Consider the following 24,017-nt stretch of genomic DNA (forward strand, 5'->3'; position numbering starts at 1 on the left):
TTACAATGGAAATGAGTATGACCAATCCCCCCCCCCCCCCCCCCCCCCTAGCCATTCCAGCCAGTTACTTCCTTTTTTGGGTCCCTGTCTAAAGCTATCAAGTTGTTCTCTGATGCTATTGATGACCTGTGTAATGCTATAGGACTCGTCTGTGACATGGGTTATGCATTTATTGCCTATAATTGTACACACTCCCCCTTGTTGTGCTAACTGATAGTCCACTGCGTATCGTGTCTGCTGTGCATATAATCTCAGTTCAGCCATTTCTTGGTTAACAGCCTCCAGTGCTTTTAAAGTGCTGTTTCCCAGGACTGTTAGTCCACAAACAATATGATTCCTATTCTTTGCACTAATCACTCCTGCCCCCCCCCCCCAAAAAGAGATATGGCTCCAAGGAACCCATATCCCAGTGAGGATCCCATTGTGCCCGGGGCTTCCCAATCAGCGCAGAATTCTTTGCTGATAGCCAGAGTTACTATTCTCCTCCGAATATGCCTCTTCTGAGGGCATGGAACAGTCAGTGGTCCAATTGTTCCTACTGAAAAACGGTTTGGGAGGTTTGGTGTTTCTGTCATGTAAGTACCATTGAAGAGGAACACATATCCCTTCTTAGCCCGGTAACATTTAGTGTCTCTATTATGAGTTTGTTCATATTGCCAATTGTTCGGTTTACTTGACTCCCCGTTTGATCCCACCACCTGGTAAGTATCAAATGGGTATGCCCATTTGGCTGAGCTTACATGAGTTCCATTGCATTGTCCACAAATGAGCTGTCTTCCCGCGGTTATATTTAGACATTTCTGTTCATCACAAGTGCAAGTAAACTGTCCCTTATTAACCCGACAATGTTGACGGACACACTGCGTCTGTACAATGTTGACGGACACACTGCGTCTGTGCGCAGGAATCATTCTTAGGGACCAAGGCATAGGCACATCCCCATCCCTGCCCCGTAAAACAAAGCGGATAGCTTGCAGTATCTGAACAAGCTTTTCCTCCCACCTGTTGGAACCCCCTACACACAGGATCTGTGGGGTTTACAAGTCCCACACATCTCCCCTGTATACCTATTTTATATTTGCCAATTTGTCCCTTACAGGGTGTATCTACAGTATATAAGTCATGAGGGGTCCACCCAGGGGTGGCTACAAGTAGGGCTTCTACCGATTGTGCTAACGGGTAACATACAGTTCGATTCCCGTGTAAGTGTATGTGAACTTTGTAAAACAAGTTATCCTCCAATCCAGTTAAATTTACAGTCGCGACAACGCAAAGTAGTAGAGTTACATACGCGATTACATACATATTCACAACGATCAAATATCAAACCTAACACTATAATTCATATAATCTTTACAAGTTATATTACCTATCAACCCGCGCGCGCCAGTCGTTCTTGCTTGCAGTCTTTGCCTGTGTTGAGGAAAGCATTTTCGTTAGTTCATCAATTTAATTACTTATTTGTTCCCTTGTGTAATTTTAGCTGTGTCCAGTGTTCCCAGCCACCTTTCCCTCTTATGTCTATACAGGCACAGGTGTCTCCACTAATTATAACTTCATATGGCCCATTCCATTTTGGTGCAAACCCTGGTTTGTCAGGTAATGTCTTTACTAGGACGCGACTTCCCGCTGTTGGGACGTCAGGGAGCATCTCAAGCTCTCTCTCTGCGTCTTTTATTTCCTGATTGTCTTTTACCAATTTGCGCATCCCTTTTAGTTGAGTGCTCAGTTCCAAAACATATCTCCTGATTTTATCTTTTAGTGGACCTACATCGGTCCCACCTGTTATGATGCTTTCGGGTAATTGCATCGCCCGTCCTGTCATTAGCTCATAAGGGGTTAATCCGGTTGTCCGGTTTGTGGTAGCTCTTAATCTCTTTGAGTATAGTGGGCAATACCTCTGTCCACATTTTTCCCGATGTTTGTATGGCTTTAGCCAGTGCATTTTTCAGTGTTCTATTCATACGTTCCACCATTCCAGAACTCTGTGGGTGGTAAGGGATGTGAAATTTTTGTTTTATCCCCATTAATTGGCATACTGTTTTTGCCACCTTTCCGGTGAAGTGCGTCCCAGGGTCCGAATCGATTTGTAGGGGTACACCCCGTCTAGGGATTACCTCTTCTGCCAATATCCTAGCCACCGTGGTAGCAGTACAATTTGTAGTAGAGAACGCTTCTACCCACCTGGTGAACTGGTCTATAATAACCAGACAATAAGTTTTGCCATGGGATTGTGGTAGTGGTCCTGTGAAATCTATTTGCAGATGTTCCCAGGGTCCCTTTGGTCTCGGCTGGTGTCCCATTTTAATTTTTATGGATCTACCAGGGTTGTGTTGCGCGCACGTCACGCATCGGTGACAGTGTCGGGCTATATCTCTTCCCATTCCTTTCCACCACCATTCCTTTCCTATACTAGTTATCATGGCCTCTCTACCCACATGTGAGAGCCCATGGTGTAGTTCCAATAGGGTGTTTTATATGCACTCTGGTGCTATTACCTTATCTTCCCATCTCCAAATGTTATCAGTCCCTTTGACTGCTCCCTGTGCTTTCCATTTCTCCTTTTCCTCCTTTGGGGTATCCTCATGTAAGTCCCGAATATCTATTTTGTCTCCTGTCTGTTCTGTTGCTGCTATTGGCAGCTCGCCAATTGTCTCCTGTCCTAAGGCTAACTGTGCCGCCCTGTCTGCGGCTTGGTTCCCTTTGAAATTTAACCAGTCCGGGTTAGCTCTTCCTGGTGTGCTTTAATTTTGATTACTGCGGTTTCTCTAGGTTTCTCGCTTGCTCTCAATAATGCCTCAATTCTTTGCTGGTGCTTAATAGGGGTCCCTCCTGTGGTTATGGACCCTCTTCTTCCCCATGCTGTCATGTAGTCATGTATGACTCCGAATGCATAGCGACTGTCTGTATAGATGTTCACTGTTTTACCTTCAGATAACTCTAATGCCTGTGTGAGTGCCACTCGTTCTGCCACTTGCGCGGATAGACCTCAGTCAATCCTCCCTGACCTTACTGTCTCTAATTTGTCATTCACTACTGCCCACCCTGTTCGTGGTGATCCTTCCACATATTCGCGTGACCCATCCACAAAAAGGGTCTCCTCAGCTGTTATTAAGGGTATATCCTTTATCTTACCCTCTTCTTCATCCCTATCTATATCTTCACAATTGTGTGGCTCTCCTTCGTCTAAAATCCCTTCTGCTGGCTTATTCCCTGTATCCCTTATTATTATCACGGACTTGCTTGGAGGTAGGAGGACAGCTTCCCACTTAGCCCTTCTCATGTTTGAGACTGACCTTAATTTTCCCGTGTTCAACATTTCCACCAAGGTGTGTTTGGTGTGAAGGATTATATTCCCTGCCATGATTACTGGCTCGCTCACCTTTACAGCCCAGGCAGCGCAATCCAAGGCGGCTATGCACCTTGGCAGTCTGGTGACTACTGGCCCTTCTGCTGTGGAATAATATCCTATGGGTGTCTTTGTCACCATGGTCCTGTGTTACCACGGCGGAATAGAACCCTCCCTCATTACTACAATGGATATGGAAGTCCTTATTAGAATCGAGTAATCCTAGTCCAGGGGCTGATATTAGTTCTGTTTTTAGTTTGGTGTAAGCCTCTTCCTGCTCGGGTTCCCATTCTACGGGATCTAAAGCTGGTTTTCCCCCTTTGACTAGTCTTTGTATGGGTTCCGCTAATTTTGCGAACCCTGGGATGAAACTCCGGCTATAGTTGAATAGTCCTCGCACCTTTCTGACCCCTCTTACGGTGACAGGTCACGGCATTTGTTGTATTGCCTTCTTTCGGTCTGTTGGCATTTCTTTAAGTCCTTGGGATATAAGGTGTCCTGGGTATAGGACCTGTGTTTTCCCGATTTGTGCCTTTTTGGGGCTCACCTTTAACCCTGCGGCTTTTAATTCATTCAGTACTAAATATAAGGCTTCTTGATGTCCTGACTTGGAATCTGAAGCTATCAGGATATCGTATACATATTGTAGGACTGTACTACCCTCTGGCAGTTCTACTCTGTTCAGGATGTCACTCATTGCTCGATGGAATAGTGCGGGGCTGTTGTGGAATCCCTGTGGTAAACGAGTCCAAGTGTACTGCTTGTCTCCCACTGTAAAGGCAAATTTGTCTTGGGATTCAGGATCCAATGGTAAGGACCAGAATCCGTTGGCTATGTCCAATACTGTGAATATTTTATACTCCTGTGACAGTCCATTCAGGATTGTCGAAGGGCTTGCTACAATGGGGTGCAATTTGGATGTGACTTTATTGAGTCCGGTGTCATCTATCGTGAGCCTATAGCTTCCGTCAGCCTTGCTCACTGGCCAGGTAAATCATTGTATTTGTAGTGGGTAAGGTTAGGTCGGTGACAGGTATGGACGCTCCTGTGTCCACTAGCATCTCACATTGTCTGCCCCCTACTGGTGCTGACACGTAAATCCTTCCCCCCTTCTTACCCTTGTGAATGGGGGCTGCAGACCGTCAATCTTGCTGACCCCGGAGGTCCTGTGGTTCCTCCGGTTCTGCTGTGGTCATGGATCGGGTCGGGGGTTTCCCATGCTTATTCCAACACACTGCTTCTGTGTGTCCATATTTATTACAGTGACTGCAATGTTACCCACTGTTCCCAAATCTGTTCTCTTTCCATGGAGCCCCGCAATCCCTCGCAAAGTGTCCTTGCTGGCCACAATTGTGGCAAGTCAGTTTAGACTTTGCTCCATTCCCATTACTGTAGGCTGCTACTCTTGCTAGCCTTGTTCTTGCCTGGGATTTCTCTTCTCCCGGTACTCCGCTAGCCCACTCTACCAACTCATCGTAATCTTGGGACATCATCACTCCCATTTTTAGGATGACCTGGTGAGCGCTGGAGAGTCCATCCTTAAAAGCCTGGATGAATGCTCGATCCCCTTGACCTGGGTTCCCTTGTCCTGAGCACTCTTGATATACCTGGAACAACCATTCCCCGTATTCAGAAGCTCCTTTCCCTTTTAACTGTTTTGTTGTGGTAATTCTGTTCCAGTTTGTGGGAACATTCCCTAATACCCTCTGAATCTCTGCTTTAAACTGGGGGAAGGGTGCCTGTTGGGCATCTATCTCTGATGTTAAGGCAACTGCATGTGTCCACCGTCCCCCATTATAATCCTGTGCTGGAGGAGCGGCGGGTCCACCTGCTACCTGCCTCCACTTATCCGCTGGACAGGCTGCCCTGACCAGCTAGTGTATGTCTCTCAGGTGTAATTGGTGTCCTACCCAGATTGTGTCTAATTCTTTACAGATTTTAGTGTTTGCGCTTCTGGGTTGTAATTCATCCAGGGAAGCCATTATCTGCTGTCTTTCACCTGGGGTGAAGGGTTGATAAGTTGCCTTTGGTCGCGCATTTGTTCCCCCTCGGGTTACTGGCACTAAGTTGTGTTCTAGCGCTTCCCACTCCTCTAAAGGAGCAGTTGGTCCCCGCTGTGTGGACTCATAAGGAGGTAGAAGAACAGTTTCCCCTCTACATTGCTTTTCTTATAAAACCTGGTTTTGCTTCTCCAGTTCCCTCACTCGGGATTCTAATTCCCTAATCCTTTCTTTATCTTCACTCTACTTCTTAGTAGAGGTGACTACTTGCTCAATTAGACCAGCTAACTGATGTATTAACAATACTTCTATCTTCTTTGTCTTGTTTCTCTTTTCCTTATCTATCCACTTTCTCTGCTGCTCTAAGGTCTGAGAAGTATCCCAGCCTTCCTTTTGCATTCTCTCTATTAACTCTTTCCTGTCTGTCATGTAAACTTCAATGAGGGATCCTGCAGGTCCCCTTTTAACTTCATTATCTGCCATTTCGCAGACTTCACTAACCCCGGCCACGATTACTCCCTAGTAAAGTGTGCTCTCCACCGTAGGGACTTCACTACCCCCGGCCACTATTACTACTCTAGCACCGTGTTTCACTACCGTTACAGCGTTTCAATTTATACTCACGGCTTCCACTATTACCACCTCGGCAACGTGCTTCTCCACCGGAGTCCGGTTTAGGTCAGAGTTGATCAAGCTCCTTTTCCGGCCCGCTTTTCACAACATTGACAGTACAGTTCCCAACTTTTCAAACTTTCATGCAAACAGATGGCAACTCTGCGTTTGTTCGCCACAACAGAGTTTGATGTTAACCGACCTCTGCCACTTGTGCTTCACAATCCTAAGTGCCCTTGATGTCTCTTTACCCACTTCAATCTCCTGGCCTTCGTGTGGGAGGTTCCTCCTCTTAACAGCCGGTCTAAGGCAGGGTTTTGAGACAGGCACTACCTTGTCCTCTTGTCGGTCAGCACAAGCAACAGTTACTTCTCACTATCAGCAGTTAGTACTTATCACTATACCATCTACAACAATACTTATCACTACAAATACCCCTTAAGTTTAACCCCTTAAAAACCCCTTGCAAACTGTATTCTTGATCATGTCAGACTCTCACAGATTCAGTGATCTCTACCCCGGCTCCAATCATGGCCAATTGATCTCACCAGTAATAGGATCCTGCTGACTACTCCAATTGTTGTGGGAAATGTACCACTGAGTCAGGCTTGAAGGTTTCAAGAATACAGTTTTATTTTAACGAAGCTTCGTGGAGAAAAGGCACTAACAAGCAGCAAACCTTCTCTCAATGAGACAATAGGAGCGGTCCATCTTTATACCCTTTACACAATAGATGGACCGGACATCTAGCCATTATCACATTGCTGTAATCAAGTAGGTGATCGATCGTTAACACAGTTATAGACAAATACAGACAGATACAGACATAAGCATGTTAACATCGCATTGTTTCATAGGATGGGTACATTTTCCCTATCAATGACTTTAGTTTCGGCCTATTCATACAGTAATTTACAGTAATTGGTTTTCCTGCATTTATGTATTCCCGATCCCACCTGTAGCTAATCTCTTTACCCAACCCTATTGTCCTTATCCTAAAGAGTGCCTCAAACCCTGGCTGGCTTCATGCAGGATCTGATTCCTGCATGTTTAACTTTAAATAGCTGTCTGTCCTTTATGTTTTAATCTCAAGTGGCTGTCTGTACTAAAAGTCAGTGCCCGTTTAATGTCTCTTTCCCAGGTGACTGTTTATGTTCCAGGCAGTCATTTTTTAAAGTGTACTCATCTATATATCTTTCCCCACTTCACTACCATTTATTTCACATTCCTGGCAGCATTTTTGGTTAAAACTAGGTTAGCAATCCGTATTAGTATTAATTGACAACAACTTTAGAAAGTGAAACTCCTCCAGACAATGCACTGTTCCAGATTTAAACCAGATTACTGACTTGTAGAGATGGATTGAGATTGGGTTGACAGTATCAGGTACCTGGGCAAGACTAGGTTCACAGCGAGAAACCCAGCTCAGTTGCTTTTTGGGAGCTGTGGAAAGAAGAAGTAGCTCTGAGTCTCTGAAGTCTGGGATCTGCCAGAGATTAGGTTTATTTCTCTTGCATTCTGCTGTTTGAGCATATATCCTTCTCTGGAAACTGCTGTCTGGATCTCTGTCCAGAGGTGTAAAAAGGTTGGAAATCTAGCATCCACGTGAGCATTTCTGTTTTTAGTGCTAAATGGTTCTGAAGAAGGGATTGAAGTCTTTGGGATGCTGTTTACATTGGAATTACAGAGATTGTTGTTAAGAATTACAATTAATCATGTTTCAGTATTTCCAAATGGAAATACTTATGCTAATTATTTTTGTTATATTTTACCTGTGCTGTTAAAAAAGTTTGTTTTAATAAATGCTTCATTTTGGGTCAATTGAATCATACCTGGAGCGAAACACCTTAAAGCTCACCCTCATGCCACAATCAAAAAAAGTTGGGGTCTAGGTTAACTCCATAACATACCTTGAAGTTTCTGGTCAATAACAAAGGGAAGAACGCAGAAAGTGAACTTGTGCAGATGCATTTAACCCTTTACATTAGACAAGGTTTTAGCTACCATACCTTCGCTCCCTTCATCTAAATCAATGACGCAAATTGTAAAATGTTGAGGCCCCAGCACAGACCCCTGTGGGACTCCACTTGACACATCCTGCCAATCAGAGAAAGACCCAGTTATGCATACTCTGTTTTCTGCAGCCAATCTTCATCCAGGCTGTTCATCTTCATCCAATCTTATCTTCATCATGTTACCCCCTACACCACAATTTTTTGCAATAATCTTTGATGTGGCACCTTATCAAATGCTTTCTGGAAATCCAAGTACAGTACGTCTACAGGCTGTTATCTACAGCATGTTACTCCTTCAAAGGACTCGGATAAATTGGTTATACACGATTTCCCTTTCATAAAACTATGTTGACTCTTCCTAATTACCTTAAACCTGTCTCGGCCCCCAGCTATAACCTCTTTAATGATCAATTCTAATGTCATTCCTGTGACAGATGCCAAGTTAACTGGCCTAAAACTTACTGTTCTCTGCCTCCCTTCCTTCTTAAATGGAGGCGTTATATTTGCTACTTTCCAATCTGATGGAACCTTTCCAAAATCTAATGAACTTTGGAAAATTAACACCAAATTCACCTCTCTCATTAACCACCTATTTTAAGACCCTAGGATGAAGTCCATCAGGACCCGGAGGCTCGTCAGCTGTAGCTCCATCAGTTTGCTCAGTTCAGCTTCCCTACTGATTGTAATTTCACCAAGTTCCTCACTCTCTTCCAGCTCCCAATTTACAGCTATTAGTGGGATGTTCCTTGAATCCTCTATAGTGAATATAAAAGCAAAATATCTGTTCATCTGCCATTTCCTTATCAACCATTAACTTCCCATTCTCACTCGCTAGAGGACCAACACTCACTTTACTTACTCTTTTCCTGTTTTAATACCTGTAGAAACGTTTTCACATTCATAGCTAACTTCCTCTCATACTCTAATTTCATTCCCCTTACTAACCTTTTAGTCATTCTCTGCTGTTCTTTAGACTTTGACCAATCATCTGACCTGCCACTCATCTTTGCAGTTGTGTTTGTCCTTAATTTAGTTAACCATGGATAGTGGTTCCTCCCTTTAGAATTTTTCTTTACAGCAGGAATATATTCTGAAATTCCTCAAATGCCTGCCACTGCCTCTCTATTCACTAGCCTGGTATCCCAGTTCACTTCATCTAGCTCAGCTTTCATGCCCATAGTTGCCCTTATTTAAGTTTAAAACACTAGTTTTAGATCCACTCTTTTCCCCTTCAATATATATAAAGATGTGTTGTAAGCCTGCCACTCCAATACTATGCCTAATACTGGTCACAATATTAAACCTAATATTTAGTTAATTGAGTGTGTGTGTGTGTGTGTATATATGGGGAGGGGGCAGACAAATATTTAGAAGAGATGAAAATTTGGAGCTCAAATGTTTTGCAGGATTAAGTAAGGCAACTATGTATGATCAGGTATTTTGCAGGCAATACAAGTAGAATTATGAATGACCGTGATACTCATAAGTCAAGTTTCATTTACATTTTCAAAGGCCACATATCAGTCTTGGGCTTTACTTCAGTAATTCAGTCTCACTATTATAAGAACTCAAAGGAGAACTTGTTTTCTAGCAGATTTATTCATTAAAAACACATTTTCATCCTCAAAACTGATGTTTCAAAAAAAAAAATCAGTATGTACCACTTACAATTTTAGAAAACATCAAGAAAACTACAGTAAAAAAATCAAATCCGTGTTTTGTGGTCCGTCTTATGAGGTTCATATTCCACTATTTCTGAGTATGGAAAAAATAGAATGGTGGATTATAGATGGTGCTCCAAGCTCTTATCAGTGAAGCTAGCACCATCAGACAGATATCAGAATTCATTGTTACAAAACTCCCAGAAAATATTTGTTTCAATTCTGAAAAGTCAACGTAACAGCTTATCTCAACTCCAGAAACTAATAGGTTTCCTGTCAGTAAATTGAGAGTTAATGGGCAGTTGAACTCTCACTTTCTCCTTTTGAATCCAATTCCATAAATTTCCCAATCCTTGATGAAAGAGGGGCTTTATCTGATCCTCACCCTCCTACACTGTACCTAGCAACCACAGGGCAGTGGTCAAGGACAGTGCAGCATTAGCCTGCTAGTCCCTTTACAGTAGAATTAGCTTCCACCCAACTGAGTCAAAAATAGCAGCTCAAATGTGGATGCAAATATGAGCAGTGGCCAAATGTATCCTTAGGTGCAACAAGAATCACATTGAAGGATAGTACAACTTGAAAGCACTTCTCATTAAACAAAAAAAAAAACACATTTTCAATGTTCAATTAATGTTCCAAGAACAAGTGTTTCCTTCCTTGATACAAAAATGAACCCCGTAAAACCAAACCACAGTGTTTACCCCAAGCGAAGGGGAGGTTAGAGCATCAAGGGATTTTCAGTAAATCTGTCACTGCATTTCAGTACAGTAGTCCCTTACAATAATACTCCCATTGGGAGCAATAAGAATACATTAATAAATGGAAAGCAGACAATTGGCATCTGCAGTAACCATATAAATAACAGACAATTATAAAAGGGGCACTGCAGAGACTATTCTCGAGATTAGGTGAAAAACAGATCGAACTATTTTCAACCTGTAAGTGTTTTTATCCTTGTTTAATTAGCAAAATGGCCAATAATTTTGACCCAAGAGGTCTCCTATTTCATATCTGAGAACCCAGCCTGGCGCACTTTTAACTCAAACCTTGGCTCAGGAGGTAGCAGTACAGTGACTCACTTAGTCATTTTTTCCCCCCTTTCACAGGGAAAAGTGAAGAGGGACGAGTTCATTTACCCTCCAATTGTCTCTCCATTCCTTGTGGGAAAATCACCCAGTTCTTTACATTCCACACGGAACACGAACTGGGCATTTGAATCAAACATGAACTGGCGACCATTTAACCCATTAAGCACTGGCAGGTTTTACCTAAAAGTAGTCAATGCTGACAATTGGTTTGCCAAGTGCTGCCCAATAAAGGGCTGTGAAGAGCACATTTCGGTAGTATTTCTTCAAGGAAATCGATCAGCAGCTCAAATGTGTTGGCAGGAAGAGTAACCAAGAACAAGACACTGAAATTGTTTAAAGAACCAGTTAGATGCTGCAAGTAGGGAGATGACAGCAGTCAAAAGAAACTTCCTTGTTTTGCATTTCAACTGCAACCAGTGAACAGTCTGGCATTGTTTTGACTACCAGAAAATCTTCCATTTAAAATAAGTTTTGCCATCGTTCAGCTAGTGAGCACACTGCCTGTATGAAAAACAGCCACAAGGCCACTGACTCTGCAGAGGGCTGTCAATTCAAGTGGGTGATAGTAGGCTTTCCGTGTGCTAGAAAGAAAGGAGAAAAAAAAACAATGCATAGCTCCCATCAGATCAGCATCCAGTGGTCCCTACTGGGAAACTGTATCAGTGGAAAACAGGATCAAACAGCTTACTCGAACTGAGGTACTTGAGGATAGTTACTGCCTGTGGAACCAAAAAGTCAACAACTTCGGAAAAAAAATTATGCAAAACCGTTAATATTGAGAATGTTTGTTAGTAATTCATTGTGAGCTATACAAATAACACAATTCTGTGGGAAAACTGGCTATTCTCAGACAGGAAACAATTTGAAAATGAGTTGAACAGAATGCAAATGTATAGGAAATTGACAGTTGTGAAATTTAATATAGAAGTGTAAGATATTGCACAGAGAAAGGAAAAATAGGCAACATATGTACTCCTAGAAAGATACACAAATAGTTATAGGATAAGTTGAGAGCAGCTTGGGAATCTTAGGCTGAATGTTAACATGACTAATCAATTTAGAACATCAACCAAAGATGTCAAGTAAATGTTGAATTATGTAGCCAGAACAGTGGTATAATGGTCAAAGGAAGGCATGACTCGGACTGTAAGGATGACTGTAAGCTCTGATCAAATCTTGATAACTGTGTCCAGTTCTGGTCACAGATGCAAAAGGCGGCATTCAAGAACTGGGTGCAGTGCTAAGGTGACCCATAAGGCTGGTGCCTAGTGCCAGAGGTTTTCAGTTAGGGTGACACTGAAAAAAATAATTGTTTGACTAGGACTTGGAGCAAGGGGAGCGTGAAAGAGGGTTCAAAGACAAGTTTAGAATCAATATCAGGATGCGCGTTGCATACACAATGACAAGGCATGGAATGCACTTTCGGGTAGAGTGAAGCCAAAAACCCTGGGAATCATTTAAGAACCAGATGGATATTGTGATGGGATACTCCAAGATATTCCTTGATGCATGAACTAAGACGGACAAATTAGCTTCCTATATCTGTAATTATCTTGTGATCTTGGTCAAGAACTTAAATGTACTTGGTTTATTGGATTATTCTCGGTAACTTATATTCTGCTGCACATTTTACAAGATCTTATAACAATAAGTGTTTCTCCCCTTTCTTCACCTCTCTATCACGGCGTACCTTTAAGTCGTCTTAGTGCGCTTACTTGCTGCAATTTCATTGAAGTTGGTGACACTTATTTTGCAAATTGCAGCAGATAGCCATTATCCAGACCCACTTACTCCTGTCTGCTGAGAACACCAAATGAAACTCAATTGGAGAAATATCAGGAGGTCCACCATATGCATGTTAAAAAAGTAAACGTTTTGTAATTCTGTGACAAAATTTTCAATTACAATCTAAATCTATCATTCACAACAGTTTGCGCAGCATAGAAAACGCCATTCATGTAATGCCAGCATCTAATATGGTGCACAAATTTTACAGGATAAAAAATACTAATCAAAAGAGGGTCAGTCTTGCATGTCTTTCTGGTTGGTTGTGAAACAAGCAGTAATATCCTTACAGTAAGATCTTCAGCAGATTTATTCCAATAATTTAGAATGTTGTATCCGTGTAATAGTCCAGTCAGGTTCCACACCTTGTGTAAATTCACGTCGAAATCTAAGTTCAGTGAAGAATGGAACATTAGTTAAATTTAAGAGCAGCACAAGAACATTACCAGACAGTTTTAAGAATAATTTTCAAAGTGCTAAAAGCACTATATATCTCCATGTCGATATACAAATGTAGTAATAGCCCAGATTACCTCACAAATGTTCTACTGTCCTCCGTTTAACTAGAACCTGGTTCCACTGGCTCCAGACATTCTCTGATACATCATCCAATTCTTCATTTGTCACGAATGATGCTTGACAGTGACCATCATGAAGTGTCACAGCCAAGTATGTTCTTTTCTTTATCACATGTTCATACTTAGAAACATTTCAGTAGCTTCTGCTAGATCAGTGGGCAATCTAAATGAGTTGTCCCTGTTTTCCCTCAGGAGTACTTGTACCCTCGCCACCTCCCAATTTACAAATGTGGGACTTTGTTGATGTGCAAGATGCATTATTCACACTGAGCAATGCATTTGATACCTTGCTATTTTCTATCGTTCCCATTATAGAAAGTTCTAACCCAACACATTTCCCAATGATTTCATTTTAATGAATTAACTAGCTCAATCTCAAGTGCACCCATTATCAAATTTCACTTGGATTCCTAAAATGCTGTCTCTAAAGTGAGCTGATTATGTGGCAAAACAGTTGCGATATAAAGATTTTCAAACTGATTATTCTTTCGCAGTTAGATTTTCTAGATTCTCAGCCAAAATAGGGAGTGGGATAGCTTGATCTTGGTTTCAGATAAAGCTCGGCACAACATCGTGGGCCGAAGGGCCTGTTCTGTGCTGTACTGTTCTATGTAACTCCTTGCCTTCAAAATTTCAACTGTATAACACTCTTAAAATGGACAGAAAATGCACTGAAGTCACATGGTAATATTTATTTTTTCTAGCTGAATTGCATTATGCTCTACAACCATTTCTTTAATAAAAATGCACTCATCAAGGTGAAGAATGTTCATTCTAAGGAAAATACCATTCCTCAGAGTCAGGCATCAAGCATTTGCAAGTATAGCACGGTTTGTTACAGAACAAAAAAAACTCCTTTTACTATGCCCCAACCTCAGAAAGGTGTCAGTTATTAATTCCTATATCCACCAGTGGTGACCAGACACCTCGCGGGATTGCTAATCACAGGCCTATTTGTGCTTTGGGCCCAGACAAATGGTGCACTGGGCTCAGATTGTAATCCTATAATTTGGGCACTCAGTGGACAGATGAGACTTTCAATCCAGCTGTTTTATTAAAGCCGAGGTGAAGGGAACTTACTCCTTACTTTTAAATGAATTATGCTCTTCCACTATTTGCAACTAAATAACATCAGAGTAAGTTGGCTGAAAGCAGAGAGATGGTGGTGTAGTGGTAATGTCACTGGGGACTGATAATCCAGAAACAGAGGGTCAAGCTCTCGGGACACGGGTTCAAATATCATGGCAGATGGTGGGATTTGAATTCAGTTCTTAAATAAAGCTAGCCCAGGTAATGCTGGCCATAGCAGCTATCGTCGATTGTTGTTAACTCATCTGGTACACTGCTGCTGTCCTTACCCAGTCTGGCCTACAGGTGACTCCAGGCCCCCAGCAATGTGGCGTTCACTCTTAACTGCCTCTGAATTGGCTGAGCAAGCTTCTCAGTTCAAAGGCAACAAATATTGGCCTTGCCAGTAATGCTCACATCCTATGAAAGAATTAAAACACACCTAAATCAAGCCTACTTGAGTGGCCGGTCGCATTGGCAACTGAATATTTACAGCTTTTGGCTGAGAGTCAAATACACACAATGCGCGTATTCATTTGTGGGACATGGGCGTCGCTGGCTGGCCAGCATTTATTGCCCATCCCTAGATGCCCGAGGGCAGTTGAGAGCCAACCACATTGCTGTGGCTCTGGAGGCCACACTAGGTAAGGATGGCAGACTTCCACAATTACAGTTTCTCTCTGTATTTACTCACATGCCATCAATAAACACCCAACAAAACTCCCAACAGTGCAGTACAAACTGATATTTAAAAACTTACTCATAATTTGCCGTGAGCAGACGCTTACTGTCTTTGCTGCTTTCATCGCCAAATACTACTTGAAACACTTTAGTTCCCTCAGGGGTCTCATCAGGAAGGTCAGCATCGGTCAGGTACCAGTAACGCATAATGATACTGACAAACTTTCTACCTGTTGAGATGAAAAGTTAATGGCCAGCAGCTTCGAACATCTCAACAACATTCACTTCTGCAGTAAACAAGTCCCAGGTTATATCCATACAGACTGAGCTCATTAGAACTAGCACAATTATTTAAAAAAATAAAGCACAGTTGCAGGTACTAAAGAAAACCCTGGACCCATACGACTCCAACACCCTTCATACCCATCACAAATATTATTGTGAGATGCTTGGCAGAGTTGCAATTTGTGAATAGCAGAGTTAACGGGGCAGAAGGCAGAGCGATGCAGTGTTCATTCAATTACCTGCATTTCCAGTGCAGGCCACTCAGCCCAACTGGTACTGCACGCTCTACATGAGCCTCGCCCACCCTTCTTCATATCACCCAATCAGAACAGCCCTATTTTCCTTTCTCCCCTGAAATGCATCCGTGCAACGGACCTCAATTATTCCCTGTGGTTTCAGGATGTGGCAAGAACGTAGTTATGAATTTCAACAGCAGTATGATATTGGTGGCGGGTAGGATGAGGAGAGCTTGAAGTTCAATTCACAATGTAAAAGAAGGAAAGAGTGGTGCAACATTCCTTTAAGTAGTCCCGCCAGATCCAGATTGGCCAAAAAACCAATCAGTTCTAAGAGTCACGGTCAACCCTTAGATTTAAGGACACGAGCTGGCAACTAGAACAATGAGCAAAATAAAAGAAGATTGGAGGGGATGTAGGTCTCAAAGCGAGAAAGCAAGGCAGTTGTTTAGCAAATCCAGTGCATGGATAGCCAGAAGAGAACACTGAGATGTTGTTGCAAAGGGAAGGGGGAGAAGTGGTTGGTTTCCCTTGAGAGAGAGATAATTACAGAAGGTGCGAAGTAGATTGTTGAGATATTCAACAAAATGGGAAAGTTGGCAGAAATGCCTGTCTAAAGTGGGAGCCATGATGTGGAGATGCCGGCGTTGGACTGGGGTGAACACAGTAAGAAGTCTCACAACACCAGGTTAAAGTCCAACAGGTTTATTTGGTAGCAAATACCATAAGCTTTCGGAGCACAGCTCCTTCGTCATTGTTCGTCATCCTCCTTGATGAAGGAGCAGTGCTCCGAAAGCTTATGGTATTTGCTACCAAATAAACCTGTTGGACTTTAACCTGGTGTTGTTAGACTTCTTTAAGTGGGAGCCTCAGGTGCCGGGGCATTTTGAGGAGGTCAAGAGAGAATTCGTGGGTGGGGCGAGGGCACCAGCTGCTTAACACGACCAGTGAGATTCACTGAAGACAGAAATACAGAGAAATCAGAAAGTGGAATTGGGTGACAAGAAATAACCAATTAGGAACTGTTCAGGGTGGAAGGCAGAAGACGTCAGCTAAGTAGGCACATGGGGATAAGAAGCTACAGAGGGGCAAGAAAGGATTTAAGAAAGAAAGGTGCCAGAGGACTAAGAGCAGATATCAAGACAGGAGCTGAGAATGAATGTCACACTGCCATGGATTAGAGCAAGGAATAAGATTGAAAATGTAGCAAGGGCAGCTTTAATAAATAGGAAATGTGAGCGATGTTTCACTAAGAGCAATGTTATCAAATGCCTCTAGGATGAAGTCATAGACAATGATAGTCTCGTTCACATAGTCACATTAACATTGCAATGAAGTTACTGTGAAAATCCCCTAGTCGCCACACTCGGGCGTCTGTTCGGGTACACTGAGGGAGAATTTAGCATGGCCAATGCACCTAACCAGCACGTCTTTCAGACAATGGGAGGAACCCGGAGCACCCAGAGGAAACCCACACAGACAATGTGCAGACTTTGCACAGACAACAGTGACTCAAGCCAGGAATCGAACCCAGGTCCTTGGCGCTTTAAGGCAGCAGTGCTAATCACTGTGCCACCGTGCCGCCCACAGTGGTAACAAACCACATGACATTGCATTACTGTTAATACTAGCATTTGATCCTGCTCCACAAATACGCAGCAAATTTCCAGGAATACACGTTTCAAAAGTGCATAATAAATGTAATAGGAAGCTTCTGATTGGACAATTCTTTGCAAAATCAACCATCATTTTAGCTGTCAAGTGTAATAAAGAAAACAAACCTTGGTTATCATAATAAATACCAACATCACCTGGCGTGCTGTACATAATTTCATTCAGGTCAGCAGCTAAGGCCTCCCTGCGTTTAACTGGCAAAGCTAAGCATTTTTCTTCCACTTCTTCCAATGCCTGTACAGAAAACAATTGGATAATAAGGCAGACCTACTGATAGACACAGGAGCTAATACAGAAGAGCTTCAAGAACTGCTTCTTCCCTGCTGCCATCAGACTTTTCATTGTATACTAATACATGTGACAATAATAAACCAAATCAAATCTTTTCCAGGAAAAGAATGATAGCAAGGTATCACCTCCATAAAGATTTAATAGCCAAGAATGTACAAAGCATGTCTCAAATCTTTTTACTTGGGCAAAAGCTAATGTTGAGGTTGTGTTCGGTAAACAACAAAAAAAACCTCAAACCATTTCTCGCTTCTGAAATGTCACAGCTTAGTACTTACTAAAAAAAACTCAAAATTGAGAATATAGATAGGCTAATGATAGGAAACAAACACACTTCAATGGATCCTCTCAAACTGCTGAGCCACATTGCATTTGCAACGTTGGTTATCTGAAATGCGGCGAATGCAGATGTTGCCACAGCATTTTGTTTTTCCAAGTGCTACTTAGGATTCATCTGGGACAAGAACCCATTCCCCTTCAAAACACATAATTCACAAGTTAAATGTTGAAATTATCACAAACCTATCACTGTTTACCAGAAAAGGTCTAAAAATCTGGTTAATATAAATTGCATTTTACCTCTTTTGATACAAGATCCTTCAATTCATCAAAATTGCACTCTGAAAGCTTCTTTGACACTTCTGAGAAGGCCTATGGAAGAAGTCAAATGAATATTATTTGAAGCTTTACTTTCGTAAACCGGTATATCTGGTACAAGCATCAAACTATATCTACAACACAACTGGCAGCTGGGAGAAAATGAGAGAAATATTTCATCATGTTACACTGCATTGCAAGCAATAAACACAGGCCTTTTATTCAATTCGGAGTCACTGTCGGGCACACATTACATTAATTAGCCACTATAAATGTACTACCACGTAAACCTGGGTACATGACTCAATGTGGGAGATTCTCCCCTCTTCCACTGGGAATCTGGGGTAGAGGATATTGATGAGAGCACTCCTACCAAATAATTTTTTAAGCCACTGTGAGCAGTCACCCAGATTGCCTGTAACATTTGCACATGGGTGCCTTTCCCATATCCCGAGTATGAGTGGCTGTAGCCCTTCTTCCACCATCTGAAGGGGCTGCACCTCAATTTGTGGCAGCAATTCAGTCCTAATCTTGGGCTTACTGGCACAGAGGGGAGAAATCATAGACTAAATCACAGAATCTCTGTAATGCAGGAGGAGGTCATCCGACCCATTGACCCTGCACCAACAACAGTCCCACCAAGGCCCTATACTGGGAACCCCACATATTTATCCTGCTAATCCCCCTGACACTGATGGGCAATTTAACGTGGCCAATCCACCTAACCCGCACATCTTTGGAGTTTTGGATGAAACCGGAGCAAACCCTCGCAGACACAGGGAGAATATGTAAACTCCACACAGACGGTCACCCAAGGCCAGAATTGAATACAGGCCTCTGGCACTATGCCACCTTGGTATAGTTACCAGGCTTGACACCATAGCGTCAGCCCATGCCTTATCCTCCCATCTCAGGAGTCTGTCCAACATGGCTATTAACAGGTCCAGGCAGTGTGCAGATGAAGGATTGTTCACTTTGACCTTCTGCCTCGCTGCTGTGGCTAAGTCAATGTCTGGTCTTGCTAGAGAGGGAGCTTAGAGTGCCTGCCAGCTTGTCCAAAGTATTCCTCAACAATAAAGGATGAAACACTGGTTAGTACCGCTGTCTCACAGCACCAGGGACCCAGGTTCAATTCCGGCCTCAGTCACTGTGTGTGTGGAGTTGCACATTCTCTCCGTGTCTACGAGGGTTTCCTCCGGGTGCTCCGGTTTCCTCCCAGAGTCCGAAAATGTGCGGGTTATGTGGATTGGCCATGCTAAAGTGACCCTAGTGTTGGGGGATTAGCAAGGTAAATGTGTGGGGTTATGGGAATAGGGCCTGGGTGGGATTGTGGTTGGTACAGACTTGGTGGGCCAAATGGCCTCCTTCTGCACTGTAGGGATTCTATGAACCAGAGTGTTTTATTGACATAAGCAACAGCATTTGGGATCTTGATCAATTGCGCCAGTGGACTGACGAATGGCAGATGGAGTTTAATTTAGATAAATGTGAGGTGATGCATTCTGGTAGATTGAACCAGGGCATGACTTACTCAGTTAATGGTAGGGCGTTGGGGAGAGTTACAGAACAAAGAGATCTCGGGGTACATGTTCATAGCTCCTTGAAAGTGGAGTCACAGGTGGACAGAGTGGTGAAGAAGGCATTCGACATGCTTGGTTTCATTGGTCAGAACATTGAATACAGAAGTTGGGAAGTCTTGTTGAAGTTGTACAAGATATTGGTAAGGCCACACTTGGAATACTGTATACAGTTCTGGTCACCCTATTATAGAAAGGATATTATTAAACTAGAAAGAGTGCAGAAAAGATTTACTAGGATGCTACCGGGACTTGATGGTTTGAGTTATAAGGAGAGGCTGGATAGACTGGGACTTTTTTCTCTGGAGCATAGAAGGCTGAGGGGTGATCATATAGAGGTCTATAAAATAATGAGGGGCACAGATCAGCTAGTCAATATCTCTTCCCAAAAATAGGGGAATCTAAAACTAGAGGGCATAGGTTTAAGGTGAGAGGGGAGAGATACAAAAGGGTCCAGGGGGCAATTTTTTCACAGAGGGTGGTGAGTGTCTGGAACAAGCTGCCAGAGATAGTAGTAGAGGCGGATACAATTTTGTCTTTTAAAAAGCATTTAGACAGTTACACGGGTAAGATGGGTATAGAGGGATGTGGGCCAAATGCAGGCAATTGGAATTAGCTTAGGGGTTTAGAAAAAAGGGCGGCATGGACAAGTTGGGCTGAAGGGCCTGTTTCCATGCTGTAAACCTCTATGACTATTTGTATTTGGTAAGTTTCCCTCTTTTATCTAAGTTTTGAAGTTTTTTGCTCATGTCCCTTTTAAAAAGGGAGCACATTTGTTAATTTGATTTCTGGTAGGATGCAACTGGCACTTAAAAAAGCAGAACTGAAATTAGTAACTGTGGCAAAGAATAGAAGAGGTCCCAAGTAACATTCATTGACCCCTGTAAAACAGATCATCTGGGCATTTATCCCATTGTAGCAATTGGGACCTTATTGTATGCAAATTGGCTACATCATCAATTAAAATCCCCCATGAGGATGGAGTCAGGTCCACTTGACCAGGATGGCTTCCGGTGCAGTCCCACACTCCCTTGCCTCTCATTCAGTGCGATGCAAGCAATGCAAAAATTTCCATTCACAAAGAATTGAAAACCCACTCTAGAAAAAGTGCTTCAAATTGTGTCAGCCACTCTGGGAAACAGCAGCTAATATTCATGCAGCTGGTATCAACCCACTATCCAGATGGATGGACTCAAGAACATGGGCAGCAAAAAAAAAAAACCAATACCTGGTCAGGGACGGACCTGGTCAGTTTTCGAAGACTGGTTGTACTGGGACCACTGCTTTTCTTGATTCATGTTAATAACTTGAACTCTGGGGCACAGAACCCAATTTCAAAATTTGCAGACGACACAAGGAAAGTATTGTGAACTGAGGAGATGATGATGATGATAAATTTCAAAAAGACACAGACAAGCAAGTGGAATGGGTGGTGGATGAAATATGCTGCAGAGATATGTGAAGTAGGCAGAAAGAGGGGGAATGTAAATTAAAGGATACAATTTCAAAAGAGGCTGGAAGTAAAGAGATTTGGGGATACAAGTATGCTGCCTTAGGATACAGAGTTAATCATTTAGGATAGAGGAGAAACTTCTTCACTCAGAATTGTCAATCCTTAGAATTCTCTACCCCAGAGGGTTGTGGTTGCTCCACTGTTGAATATATTTAAGGCTGGGATGGGTAGATTACTGATTTTTGAGAATCAAGAGATACAGAGAACAGGTGGGAAAGTTGAATCGAAGTCCAACAACAGTCATGATTGCATTGAATGGCAAAGCAGGCTTGATGGGCTGTACAGTTTACTCCTACTCCCATCTCGTGGTCTTGTAAATCATTAAAAGTAACAGGGCAGGTTGAGAAAGTGGTTAAAAAGGCATGTGGGATCCTGGCTTGTGTAAATAGAGATACAGTAAGAAGTTTAACAACACCAGGTTAATAGAGATATACAGTACAAAACAAATGCTGAACCTTTATGAAGTACTTGTTCAGCCTTAACTTGAGTTGTGTGTCTAATTCTGAGCACCACACTTTCGGATGTAAAGGCTTTAGAAAAACTGCAGAGAAGATTTGAGAATGAACACAGGGATAGGGGACTTCAGTTATGTGGGCAGAGTGGAGAAGAAAATACCAAGAGGACGTTTGATAGGTGTGTTCAAATTTATGAGCTATCAGTGAAAACGTGAAGAACCAGGGCATACAGATTTACAGTGAAAGACAAAAGAAACAACGGCAACATGAGGAAAAGTATGTTTTACGCAGCAAATAGTTAGGATCTGGAATACACTGCCTGGGAGTGGTGGAGGTCAAATAAATTGTAGCTTTCAAAAGGGAACTAGATATGTATCTGCAGGTTCAGCACCACTATAGGAAGGATGTGATTGCACTAGCGAGTGCACATGAGATGCACCAGGACGTTGCCATTCTTTTTGGTTAAAAAAATTAAATAAATGGAGGGACAAAGCAAGATGAGCAGCCCCTTCAAATTTGTAAAAGGGGGGCGGAGAGAAGAGACCTGGGGGAATAAAGCAGAACTTCAGCTATGAATAGAAGATGGGCGGCACGGTAGCACAGTGGTTAGCACTGCTGCTTCACAGCTCCAGGGACCTGGGTTCGATTCCCGGCTTGGGTCACTGTCTGTGTGGAGTTTGCACATTCTCCTCGTGTCTGCGTGGGTTTCCTCCGGGTGCTCCGGTTTCCTCCCACAGTCCAAAGATGTGCGGGTTAGGTTGATTGGCCATGCTAAAAAAAATTGCCCTTAGTGTCCTGGGATGCGTAGGTTAGAGGGATTAGTGGGTAAATATGTAGGGATGTGGGGTAGGGCCTGGGTGGGATTGTGGTCGGTGCAGGCTCGATGGGCCGAATGGCCTCTTTCTGTGCTGTAGGGTTTCTAAGATTTCTAAGATTCTAAGATGAATAGAGGCTGGGCAGGCTGGTGGTTTTCCGCAATAAGAAGTTTAACAACACCAGGTTAAAGTCCAACAGGTTTATTTGGTAGCAAAAGCCACACAAGCTTTCGGAGCTGCAAGCCCCTTCTTCAGGCAGCGAAGGCTGAGGGAGGACCTGATCAAGGTATACAGAATAACAAGGGACAGAGATAGGGGCAGATAGCAAGTAATGTTTCCCCTTAAGAGAAGGGTCAATAACGGGGGGTGGGGGACATAGAATTAAGGTAAAGGGCAGGTTAAGAGCGGATTTGAGGAACACCTTTTTCATCCAGCAGGTGATGGAAATCCAGAACTCGCTGCCTGAAAGGCTGGAACCCTCACAGCGTTTAGATGAGCACTGGAGATGCCATAGCATACAGGATTACGGAGCAAGTACTGGAAAATGTGCTTGATAGTCAGCACAGGCACGATGGGCCGACAGGACTCTGTGCTGCAAAACTCTAATTTGCACGGCTACTGATGAAGGTGGGGAGAGGGGGATGAGTTGAATTGCTCTTGCCCTCTTTTTAGGTCAAACCAAACCAAGTAAACAAACTCAGATTAAATCAGGACAAAGTAAAAGGGGCAGCTCCCCAAAAAGGAGGGGGAACAGCCCGAACAGAAATCAAAGTACAAAGGAAACTTAAAAACATCAAATTAAAATGTGATTATTGGGGTCAATAATGCACCCCAACCCCTGCGGTGCCCAGCAGGCGCGGAAAGCGTCAACCTCGCCCGTGGACACCGCATGCTCCCTCTCCAGGGACACCTGGCCGCGAACGTAGCCGCGGTAGAGGGGAAGACAGTCAGGATGGACGGCCCCCTCGATCGCCCGCAGCCTGGACCGGTAAATGGCGCATTTCGCCAGGCCCAGGAGCAGGTTCACGAGGAGGTCGCCATCCCGACCCCCCCCTCTCCGCACCGGGTGTCCGTAGATCAGGAGCGTGGGACTGAAGTGCAGACAAAATATCAACAAAAGGGGAGCAGGAACAGACACGATGGGCTGAATGGCGCCATTCTGTGCTTTATAGTCATTGTAAATTCTGGTGAAGCTCTTTCTGAAGTGAACTCTGACTCGGCCCAGGGAGCTCACCTGTTTGGCACCGGCAGAAAACTCGTCGAAGGTGAAGTCCTGATCAAAATAAGCTCTGATCAGGAAGAAATACATCCTGGTGCGGGCCCAGGTGAAGGGGTTTGGAATGCCGACCACCACCACTTTCTTAGTCCGCTGCCCAGGCTGCCGCTCGCTGCTGTACCTCCGGGCCCAGGGGAGCGGCCCGAGGGTGGGCAGCTGCCGGGAGGGTGCCAGGCCCCGCCGCACGGTGTGAGCGGCCCCGGGCAGCCGACCAGCCCGGCACAGGCTGAGGAGAGCCGGGCTCCAGCCCCTGCCCGCCAGCGCCATCTTAACTCGGCCTCCTCCTCTCCTATTGGCCGAGCGCCGTCCCACACCATCATCCGTCCGGAGGAATAACCGAGCCCTGAACAAAGGTTCCGCCTCAGGCCACTCCTCACCACTGACAGCAGCCACTGTCTCAGTGCAGGAGTTCCAGCACAGACTTATCTCTCACCATAGCTTCATTGTCAGCTGCACACGAT

The 24,017-nt window shown here is 43.6% G+C and overlaps 1 protein-coding gene across 2 annotated transcripts; it reads right to left on the minus strand.

Annotated features, from left to right (window-relative positions):
- Positions 1 to 9,539: 9,539 nt before the first annotated feature.
- On the minus strand, positions 9,540 to 23,858 carry maip1 (matrix AAA peptidase interacting protein 1). 2 transcript variants are annotated; one of them, XM_078228803.1, is made up of 5 exons: positions 23,515 to 23,858; positions 17,903 to 17,974; positions 17,143 to 17,269; positions 14,920 to 15,070; positions 9,540 to 12,901 (listed from the first exon to the last, which is right to left on the minus strand). In XM_078228803.1, the coding sequence occupies exons 1-5, from the start codon at positions 23,821 to 23,823 to the stop codon at positions 12,823 to 12,825; spliced, it is 738 nt and encodes a 245-aa protein (XP_078084929.1). In that variant the 5' UTR covers positions 23,824 to 23,858; the 3' UTR covers positions 9,540 to 12,822. The 2 variants fall into 2 exon arrangements, with proteins under 2 accessions (XP_078084929.1, XP_078084930.1); XM_078228804.1 differs by having other exon boundaries at positions 9,564 to 12,901; positions 17,173 to 17,269; positions 23,515 to 23,841.
- Between the last annotated feature and the right edge of the window lie 159 nt (positions 23,859 to 24,017).

Source organism: Mustelus asterias, chromosome 14, assembly GCF_964213995.1.
Source record: "Mustelus asterias chromosome 14, sMusAst1.hap1.1, whole genome shotgun sequence".
Lineage (NCBI taxonomy): Eukaryota > Metazoa > Chordata > Chondrichthyes > Carcharhiniformes > Triakidae > Mustelus > Mustelus asterias.

Coding starts and splice junctions, on each gene's coding strand:
- maip1 (XM_078228803.1), bottom strand. CDS start 23,823: ATGGCGCTGGCGGGCAGGGGCTGGAGCCCGGCTCTCCTCAGCCTGTGC. Junction 17,270..17,902: donor AGGATCTTGTATCAAAAGAG/GTAAAATGCAAT, acceptor TTTTCTGTACAG/GCATTGGAAGAAGTGGAAGA. Junction 15,071..17,142: donor TATTTATTATGATAACCAAG/GTTTGTTTTCTT, acceptor TCATCTCAACAG/GTAGAAAGTTTGTCAGTATC.